This window comes from Musca domestica, unplaced genomic scaffold (genome assembly GCF_030504385.1).
Source record: "Musca domestica strain aabys unplaced genomic scaffold, Musca_domestica.polishedcontigs.V.1.1 4, whole genome shotgun sequence".
Taxonomy (NCBI): Eukaryota; Metazoa; Arthropoda; class Insecta; order Diptera; family Muscidae; genus Musca; species Musca domestica.
This window is the reverse complement of record NW_026712328.1, coordinates 12,831,986-12,843,595: the sequence shown is the minus strand read 5'-3', so window position 1 is coordinate 12,843,595 and position 11,610 is coordinate 12,831,986. Positions and strand designations below refer to the sequence as shown.

Here is an 11,610-nt window from a genome sequence, read left to right as displayed (position 1 = left end):
GAAATCACTCTAGCTTCCGAATGAAGTAGGTTGATAAAATTATACTCAAATGTATATTATGTCTGCCCGACTTTTGGTATAGAAAATGGGCAATGTAGGTCCACATCTTCGTATAGCCCCCTCCCGATATTCGGTTCTTTGTTGACTTTCGCACTGTATTAACCGGAATTATTTCAAATATGGTATTTGAAGCTCGTAATGGATACTACAGATTATGACAGAAAATTGTCTGTGCAGGTCCACGTCTTCGTATGGCCCTCATATAACGGTACCTCCTGAGATTCGGTATTTTGACGATTTTAGCGACATTATTCTCCGGAATTGTTTTAAATTGTTTACTTGATGTTCGTAATAGATACTACAACATATGACAGAAAATTTTCTGTGCACGTCCACGTCTTCGTATAGCCCTCATATAACGGTACCTCCCGATATTCGGTATTTTGATGATTTTAGCGACATTATTCACCGAATTTTTTATTTAAATTTGGTATTTGAAGTTCGTAACGGATACTACAGCTAGTGGTACAATATGGAGGTAGAACAGCTTCGTAAAACTGCAGAGCAACAGCCCTGAGGCTATGTCCACTTTCTGTCAGATTTATTCAATTATTTTGACATTTTTCATTTATTTGACATTTTTTCGTTAAATTTTAAATAAGTCAAATAGCGAGAAAGGTGAAAGAAATGCCTGCATGTTCTCTCAAAAATATGTTCCATCTTTCAATTCCGTGGTTAATATCATAAATGCGCGCCCCGCAATTAAGGTTTCTTCCAACCATTGATTCAGAAAAAAATGTAATCAGCTGCTACCTCATTTTTCTTGTTGTTGTGCCATTATTCGTTATTATTTGTTCCAAACAGTTACCCGAAACGTTTGTTTTGTAATTTATTTGTAATGTGTTAGTTGTTGTAGTTTATGCACGCACCTTTTAAATACACCTTGTGTTGTGCTAAAGCCATGACAGAAGATTACAGGTAGTCGCATCAACGCAGCTGCTGGGACAATGAACTGTCAAAACAATTTTGGAGTTGAAATTTTTGAATTATTAAAATGTGTAACAATTGTTGAAAAATGCATATCATTGCAACCTCCACAATGTATCGTATAAAAAGACATATAAAAATCTGCTTACTTTTGAATAAAACATCCCTGAAATTTTTACATATCAATGTTTCTTAGTGTTGATGCATCTACCTGCATTCTTATGTAGATACCACACTGGACTTAAAATAAATTCGGTCATGAGAATATCTATTTTTGTAGGGAAATTCTGGTTGAAGAAATCCGTATTAAGTAGCAAAACCTGATAATGTGGGTTAATACATATAAAGTTTTGTGTACAAGGAGAACGACAAAGAAGAGTGCGAGAGTGTGTACGTAGACCAACAAAATGACATAAAACATATATAAATGAAGAAACCAAAAAATAACATTGTCGCAAAACAAGTAAAAAAGCAGCTATAAAAATCGTTATTTAGGGCTATACGAAGACGTTTTGTGTCATAGCCTGTAGTGACTGTTCCGAACTTTATATACAACATTTGAAATATATATATATATATATATATATATATATATATATATATATATATATATATATATATATATATATATATATATATATATATATATATATATATATATATATATACTCACAAGGAACTCCTTTTGTGGATTTTAAGACTATTCCATTGAAAAATGTGACCGTTAAATGGGGGATATACCATACAGAGTGAGATAAAAAACTGCAACAAAGTCAAACGCCACAATTTTTAAATTTTTTTAATTTTATCAAATGAAAGCAAAAAATGTCGGAAATAGCATCAAATTTTAGAATAAGTTAAGATTTGTTCGAATTTGTCACCTTTGGTACGAATTATGCCCTTCAAACGTCCAATGAAACTGTCACACTCTGCCCGAATGTTGCTCTGCGGTATTTTGGCCCACTCCCGGCGAAACACTTGCTTGAGATCGACACTTTGGTATTTATACCCTACACCACATAGTGGTAAGGGTATTATGTCTTTGTGCATTTGTTTGTAACATGGAGAAGGAAACGAGATAGACCCATAGTTACTTTTGAGAACCTTCATAGAATCACTTTCTGAGTCGATTTATGTATGTCAGTCCGTCTGTCCGTCCGTCTGTCCATGTATTCTTGTGAACAAAATGCAGGTCGCATTTATTATCCGATTGAGATAAAATTTTCCAAACACTATTTTTTTGGCCCAAGGACGAACCCTATTGAAATTGGTGAGAATCGGATCAAATTTAGATATAGCTCCCATATATATCTTCATCCGATTTCGGGTTAAATGTGCACCAAATGTCCACTATCAGTCCAAATTACCTGAATTTTGGCACACCCAACCGAGTTCGGCCTAGAAGCAAGTATATCAAATTTGGAGAAAATCGGTTCAGATATAGCTATAGCTCCCATATATATATTTTATCCGATTTGATCTTTAAGTCCCTCACATTCCTACTATGCACTCCACAACCGTGATATTTGGTACCAGGTATTAGATGGAGCACAGAAATAGCTGTTTTAAATTTTATCGAAATCGGTTCAGATTTGGATATAGCTTCCATATATATCTTCATCCGATTTCGGGCTAATTGGCCACCAAATGGCCAATATCAGCCCAAATGGCCCGAATTTTGGCACATGTGACCGAGATAAGCCTTAAAGAAAACGCAACAAATTTGGAGAAAATCGGTTCAGATATAGCTATAGCTCCCATATATATATTTTATCCGATTTGGTGTTTAAGCCTCTCACATTCGTAATATGCACTCCACAAGAATGATATTTGGTACCAGATAAAAGATACAGCCCAGAAATAGCTGTTTGTAATTTTATTGAAATCGGTTCAGATTTGGATATAGCTCCCATATATATCTTCACCCGATTTCGGGTTAATTGTGCACAAAATGACCGATATAAGTCCAAATGGACTGAATTTTAGTACATCGGACCAAATTCAGCCTAGAAGCAAGTATATCAAATTTATTGAAAATCGGTTCAGATATAGATTTGGCAACCATATATATGTTTCATCCGATTTAGTGTTTTAGTCCCTTACATTCGTAATATTCACTCCACAACCGTGATATTTGGTACCAGGTATCAGATGGAGCACAGGAATAGCTGTTTTAAATTTTACCGAAATCGGTTCAGATTTGGATATCGCTCCCATATATATCTTCATCCGATTTCGGGTGATTGACCACCAAATGGTCGTAATAGCATCAATTTTGGCAAATCCGACCGAAACCAGCTTAGAAGCAAGTACACCAATTTTAGTAAAAATCGGTTCAGATATAGCTATAGCTCCCATATATATCTTCATCCGATTTCGTTGTGCATCAAATGGCCAATATCAGCCCAAATGGCATGAATAAGACCGAATTCGGTTTAGAAGCTAAAATTTGGAGAAACCCGGTTCAGAGATAGCTATAGTTCGTAAAATGCACGATAGAATTAGATAGATTTTGATTTTGTACCAAATATCTCATAGAGCTCTGAAATGCCCTGTATAAACCTTTTTATGAGTGCTCTACTAAATATGCATAGTGGTGTAGGGTATCATATAGTCGGCCCCGCCCGACTTTTGAGCTTTCCTTACTGGTTTTAATAAGGATTGACATTTTGGTTTGTTTCGTCAATAACCGAAATGAGAAAATTTTGTGTGGACCAATTAGAAGTACCTGAAATATGTTATTATTCGCCAAGAAATACTTTATTACAAAGAATGTTTTTTCACATATCGGAAAAATCGCGCGTGCCTTTTCGTTGGAAATTGTTTCATTATTGTTGTAATTTTTGTGGTAGAACAATTTTGTATGACACACTATTCAACATCCCCTTTTATTGGTCATTACATGTTATGACGATGGGTTTGAGTCTGACCGACATGACGAGACATCGAGCATTTGGTTGGATGTCACGTACTGTTATGCGTTTGATCAAACAGGGCACAACATGACGAGCGTTTTCTCTCCATGGCATAAATAGCGAAAATTGTCACACTTGCAGCCCTTTAATGGCTACCGAGGCATAGAACAGGAAAGTATAATCTAATTTTATTCTAATGCTATGTTTACATTAGAACTTTTTGCAGGGTTAACCTACTTCAAGAGGATTTATTTGAAGTATAAGTAATGGATATGACAGTTTTAATCCAAATCCAGTGGGTTAACCCATTTATATGTAAACGTACTGTAACTTTGCAAATCCCAATATTCGTATCAGTGGTAGGTCAAGTATAAAAATGGTTCGCTCCATCAGGTACCTCCATCAGCTAAACATCTGGAACAACTCTTATAAAATGTATAATAAGTCTTCAAATTTCACATATTCCAATATTTAAATTAACAAATATCTGGTGTGAACATGGAATATAACGACTCACTTCTTCGGATCGGATGAAGATATATATGGGAGCGATATCCAAATCTGAACCGATTTCGGTAAAATTTAAAACAGCTATTCCTGTGCTCCATCTAATACCTGGTACCAAATATCACGGTTGTGGAGTGAATATTACGAATGTAAGGGACTAAAACACTAAATCGGATGAAACATATATATGGTTGCCAAATCTATATCTGAACCGATTTTCAATAAATTTGATATACTTGCTTCTATGCTGAATTTGGTCCGATGTACTAAAATTCAGTCCATTTGGACTTATATCGGTCATTTGGTGCACAATTAACCCGAAATCGGGTGAAGATATATATGGGAGCTATATCCAAATCTGAACCGATTTCAATAAAATTACAAACAGCTATTTCTGGGCTGTATCTTTTATCTGGTACCAAATATCATTCTTGTGGAGTGCATATTACGAATGTGAGAGGCTTAAACACCAAATCGGATAAAATATATATATGGGAGCTATAGCTATATCTGAACCGATTTTCTCCAAATTTGATATACTTGCTTCTAGGCCGAACTCGGTTGGGTGTGCCAAAATTCAGGTAATTTGGACTGATAGTGGACATTTGGTGCACATTTAACCCGAAATCGGATGAAGATATATATGGGAGCTATATCTAAATTTGATCCGATTCTCACCAATTTCAATAGGGTTCGTCCTTGGGCCAAAAAAATAGTGTTTGGAAAATTTTATCTCAATCGGATAATAAATGCGACCTGCATTTTGTTCACAAGAATACATGGACAGACGGACGGACGGACGGACGGACAGACGGACTGACATACATAAATCGACTCAGAAAGTGATTCTATGAAGGTTCTCAAAAGTAACTATGGGTCTATCTCGTTTCCTTCTCCATGTTACAAACAAATGCACAAAGACATAATACCCTTACCACTATGTGGTGTAGGGTATAAAAACTGATAAATTTTCTTAATATCTCTGCCCTCAACTACGTCATAAAGAATATTTTTTAATTATTGATTTCGTACTCACTTTTATATGTACGCCGTGTTTGTTACTTCAAAATTACAGCACACACAAAAACACATCCTCACCGTCGAAAGTAACACACACACACACACTCTCAATTTAAGCACACGTACACAAATGACACACAATTTGACGATGACACGGTTCGATGTCATCGTCGACACCCTGCATTTATGGAGAACACCATGCAAATATTCGAGTCTGCCATGCCACGATCGAACTTTAGATAATGGCACACATGAATCAAAATGGGGGATGTTGTTGGTTGTCATTGCCTATCAAATACATAGCACATGATTGAGTTGACAAAGTCAGTGTGTCGAAAAAAGCATAATTCTTACAATTCGTCTTGTGCAGGCCTTTAGTAGCCATATGGCTGAAGATATAAAAATACATAATTGTTTCAAGTTCTGAATTGTAACGTTTCGAAGTACTTTGCCATTTTTTTCTACCTTTTATTTAATTTCTTGATTTTGTCAAAATTCTGACAATTTGTTTTGCTAGATTCTTATTATCGATGCATAACCTATGGTTTAATTGCTGGTTGCTAAACAACGAACAATTGCGTAAGATTAAGAACAAAGATATTAGGCAGATATTTTCGAATGATTGCATATTAATAGTACAGAAAATACTGCCATCTATACTTCACTATACATTGGTCATATGTCTCAATAGACTTTATCGTAATGGTGTGTGTCTTGAGTTGTGGTTTTGTCGTATTATAGCAAAATCTTAAAACTGTAAATCAACCCATGAAAATATAAATTACGTTTTGTATTTTAAGAAATGGAGCTAGCCTATGCTCTTTCCGTATTATTGCGAATTAAACACACTATAAACCAATATTATTTCTAGCAAATGTTGTCTGTTGGCCTGAAATTTAAAGTATAGATGTAGATACATATGTTCGAGATATTTAAAATGGACTTACGACATTTTCTGACAGGAGAAAACAGATATTAAAACGCTGCATTTTACGGTTTTCATTCTATCATAGGAGGTGTTTTCATTTATTCCATCATTCTGTAACAACATTTTAAGTCATCCAACCTCTTTTGCGATAATTTTTAACTCGCAATAATACCGAAAAGGCTGATGGTTGTCCCATCTGGATAAGATGTTGCTATAATAAGATAAAAACATACCCATAACATAGCAAAAATTTCCAATGAGAAAAGTAATTAATTTAAAAATTGAAGTGTAGATGTCAGTATTTATTGCAGTATTACCATACACAACTTCTACAATATCTACCCAATATCTTTGTTCTTAGGCAATTTGTTCGAGACAATAAAGTAATTCGAAAGGGTATGAAAATAACTAAAATGTTCTAAATAAAGTGTAAAAGTTAAAACGGTGAAAGCTTGTTTGTAATGAACAAACTTGCATATAAAAGTGTACCAAAAGCATTAAATATTGTAACAGTAGTATTGGGAGATCGGACAGAACTAGATTAGATTAGATTGTTTCTTACACGTGGTCTTGGTTATTTAAAAAAAAATTATAGAAAGATATTCGAATATCCCACTGAAAGTGTACGAAATGAACTAAATGTTGTACCATAAGTATTAAGCGATCGGGTGAAGCTAGAGCTATGTATGTAGATTTGTACATTACAAACAAAAACGGCAGGGCTGTAAGAACGGCTTTGAACCGAATCGCTGTTTCTGTAAATAAACCTAACCGTGAGCCAGACCACCCGAAATCGAACCGGTCTGGGTCGTTTTAACAAGTTGGGCTGCAAAAATAAGGATTTTGGGACGTAATATTTTTTTATTAGTTCCATATAACATACAGTTAAAATCATATAATAAACCTGTAAGAATCTACTAGTTTAGCAATTTTTTCAATATTATAATGGAAACATCGGTTATCGTAGTAAAAAGTTTTACATTCTTGCAGTTCTGGAACTGAGCAATAATTAAATACAGGATGAGATGAAAAAACTGCAACCAACTTCAGACTACTGTCATTTCTAAGCCAAAGCTGTTAAAATTATTCCAGTGGCAGCTCATTATATTGTTTACTTGCGTACAAAATCATTTTGGTGAGGATTTTCCAGAAAAAAAGCTACTCGTGATGGAATTCACTCGTGACAACGAGCACATTAGTGTGAATAAATATTTTGTGTCTCGTACCATCACTCGTTACCGTGATACTGGTAGCGTAGCCCGACGTCAAGGAAGTGGACCGAAGAAAACAGCAACATCAACAGAAATGGTTCGAAAGGTAAAGAATCGACTTGATCGAAAACCGCCTCGCAGTGACCGAAAAATGGCTCGTGAGTTGAACATATCGCAATATTCCATTCGGCAAATATTGAAAAATGAGCTCGGGACAAAGCCATTGAAAGAGAACTTACACCGCAACGGAAAGAAAATAGACTCAAAAGATCTAAAAAGTTGCTTCGCTTGGCCGAAAGCGTTGAACTGTCGAATTTGGTTTTCTCCGATGAAAAAACATTCGTTGTTCAGCAGTTTGTAAACAAACAAAATGACAAATGATGTAAATGTGGTTGGCCACCAGAACTCAAGCCCCGGCCATGGTGATGGTGTGGAACGCCATAACAGCGGATGGTCGTTCTCCGCTCGCATTAATCGGCCGTGGCATCAGAATAAATGCCGAATATTATCGCGAAAATATTCTGGAGGGTGTATTAAAGCCTTGGTCACGCCAACATTTTGGCCGCAGACCTTACATGCGCCACACAAGAATGGTTTCAAATGAGGTTCCTCGCCAGCTAAAATCTAAAAGTGTTACTACGATAACCGTTTTTTTCCTTTATGATGCAAAATTAGTATATTTTTGCTGGTTCTGCAACAGTGCAGAAGTCAGCATCAACTTAAATGACAGAACTATCCTTTTTATGCAATTGTGATTTCGCCTGGATATGACTTTCAGTATTAAAAATATTCGCAATAAATTGAAATTTTGTTGTTACAAAATAGTCAGGCTTGATCCCAATATTGTTGTTTTTATAAAAACAACGTTTATTTATTGGTGGATAAAGATGGAAATGTTTACCAGAGGGTAATTCAGGAAAAACTTAGGTTTCGGAAAGAGCCACCAATCCTCATCAGTTCCCTTGGCTTTTGGGATATTCTCCCCAGGAGTTATATTAAAAATAACTCCTATGACAAAAAAAAAAAAAAAAAAAAAAAAAAAAATTACCCTAGAGCCGAGATCGTAAGCTCAATAGAAGAGGAAGCAAAGAATTAAATTAAACTAAAATTCGTTTAGAAAATCTCCTAAATCTTACAACCGCACTTATAAACATTTTCATCTCTCTCCACTTGTTATGCTTTCGTTTTACATGAAATAAAAAGAACAGTAATGGCTATTTAGCAACAACAAAATGCTACGGTATCCCGGTACGGTATGGACAGTAACGGACGAACTTGATGGGTCTAAGATCAGTATTTCGAGTTGTTACAAACTTTCAAACTAGTGCAGAAGTCGATTGGTCTGTTATAGTGTTAATGTAATATACAGGGTGAGATATAAAAACTGCAACAAAGTCAAACGCCATAATTTTTACTTTTTTTAATTTTATTGAATGAAAGCAAAAAATGTCGATAATAACATAAAATTTTAAAATAAGTTTAGATTTGTTCGAATTGGTCACCTTTGACATGAGCTATGGCCTTCAAACGGACAATGAAACCGTCACACTCTGCCCGAATGTTGCTCTGCGATATTTTGGCCCATTTCCGGCGAAGCGCTTGCTTGAGGTGATCGAAACTTTGGTATTGTTTAGTGCCAATCTTGCCACGGTAGATTAATACGAGGCGAGAGCGACCATAGGCTGTTATGGCGGACCACACCATCACCATGGCCGGCGCTTGAGTTCTGGTGGTCAGCCGAAGGTGCAAATTTTCAACTGACCTCTTTGGCAAATAATCACGATCACTTTGTTTGTTTACAAACTGCTGGATAACAAATGTTTTCTCATTGGAGAAAAGCAAATTCTGCAGTTCACTACTTTCGGCCAAGCGAAGCAACTCTTTAGCCCTTTTGAGTCTATTTTCTTTCAGTTGCGGTGTAAATTCTTGCACTTTTTGGAATTTCAATGGCTTTACCCCGAGCTCATTTTTCAATATTTGCGGAATGGAATATTGCGACATGATAATTGTCTCCCAATCAAACTTATAACACGTAGAGTATGAAATTTCAAAGATGACTTGAACAAAATGGGTTATGGCACGTTTAATCTTTAATCTTAAATAGTTTAAAAGTTCCATTATAGAACACTATACCACATCAAATATTCTGCGGACAAAGTTATTAATTTCGCTTTGGTGCATCAGTGATTTTGAAGAAATATCAGAATTTTAATCAAGAAATGTGAATAAATGTAAAGGTGCTTCACAAGAGTTGAAAAAACACAAGAGTCTTATTTTGAATATTATTGTAATTTTATTTATGTTTATACAGATGTACATATTGCGATTATATGATGGATTGATAACTTAATATTGTTTCATTCAATCACTTTTAACCTGCGTTTAACGATAATAGGTGATACATACTTTTATTCTACAACTACATACATACATATATATTTTTTTAATTAATTATTCTTACACTATGGACCATTATTGCAAGTTTCTGATAGTTTAAAGTACGAAGCTTTTGGACCATTAAATCAATTTTCATTCTTCTAACAGTTCCTTAAATAAATGTGTTTGTTTAGATGAAGGGAATGTTTCTTTCCTAATATATTTATTGGCCACAGCGGGTGTCCAGATACGAACTAATATTTTACAGCGAATTTAATTCAATCCAAGTTTTAGGATTGATTTAATATTTTCCAAAAAATGGATCAAAACTAATTTAGAACTACGTAAAAAGGAGATTCATTGTAATTGAAAAGCACATCACTGTTCGGCACACAGGCATTTCTATCATTATACAAATTGAAAGTTAAGTTTTGACATTTCAAGATAAAATACAATTTTGCAGAAGAACTTAAAATTACGTTGGCTTGAAAATGTGCGTGCATCTTAAAAACATATCATATGTCGCTCATATTCATGTTTTGACGAAAAATGTTCGTTATCCGGAATATACTCGGTTCTCACTATGAAATTTTCAGTTTGTCTGACACACACACACACACACACACACACACACACACACACACACCAAAAGGTGTTAACGTGAAACCCCGTGAGTGTAGTCGATACACTTGAGCTGCAGAAGTGAATGCCAGAAAAGGTTTGAAAATGTTGATGTTTAATTCAATTGTGATGTGACTTCTGGAACAGGATAAAGACGATTTCGCCTGGTCGCTTGACAAGTACACCTTTTTTTTGGCTTGACATTGCCATATTCTTTACAAAGGGGCAAATATATGTATGTCAACAGCAAGTTCGAATAATCGTATATGGTGAAGGGTACATAGCTCTGTCCCTGACTTCAATTAAACTTTAGAGAAATCTTATAGCAATGGACCTAATAGTCATTATATATGTGGAGTAGCATTTCGTACTGGCCGTATGTGGCTACATAGATCGGTATATACACAAATGGGATGCACTGGGATGAATTAATATTCGGTTGCCTTAAATATCTTACATACTATTTGAATGAGCACACATGTATGTATGTATACATAATCCTACAGACCTATAAATATAAATAAATGAACGCATGTTTGAACTAATGTAATAAGCTTGAAATATAGATGAGAGGAATACATCTTACAAATGGGATCGGGGTGGGGTGGCGTTTAAAATACAAATTACAAATGCCAACAATTTATAATTGGAATATCACATTGTGGTGCAACTTAATCAGTGATTTGTTGGGTTGGATTATCCTTATCCGGTCAGTAGGGAGGGGAGTCGCCACCTGAAGGGATTTTTTGAACGCGACTGACGTCATCATAGGCTATGGAGAATACACTTTTCTTTTCGGCAATGGGATTACGACGGCCCATACTGTTGAGGAGGGAGTTCATTGCAATACCTGAGTCCAAATCATCTTCGAGAGTTGCGGCATTGAGTTGTTTGTGTATTGATGTGGAGGAAGAATTTGTCGTTACTGTTGGCGCATGTGTAGAGTTGGGGTCTTCAATGTACAGATTGATTTTGGAAGCATTATTAACTTTAACTTCATTCTCTTTAATGGGCGACGGTTTGGGCTTTGTGTTTTTCGTATTGG

General features: G+C 35.4%; 1 protein-coding gene across 1 annotated transcript in view; it reads right to left on the bottom strand.

Annotated features, from left to right (window-relative positions):
• Positions 1 to 9,838: 9,838 nt before the first annotated feature.
• Positions 9,839 to 11,610, bottom strand: part of LOC101889656 (cadherin-86C) — a 74,921-nt gene continuing 73,149 nt past the window's right edge. Inside the window, 1 exon segment of the mRNA XM_059126643.1 lies at positions 9,839 to 11,610. Within this exon segment, the coding sequence (XP_058982626.1) occupies positions 11,276 to 11,610 (335 nt within the window). The 3' untranslated portion in view covers positions 9,839 to 11,275.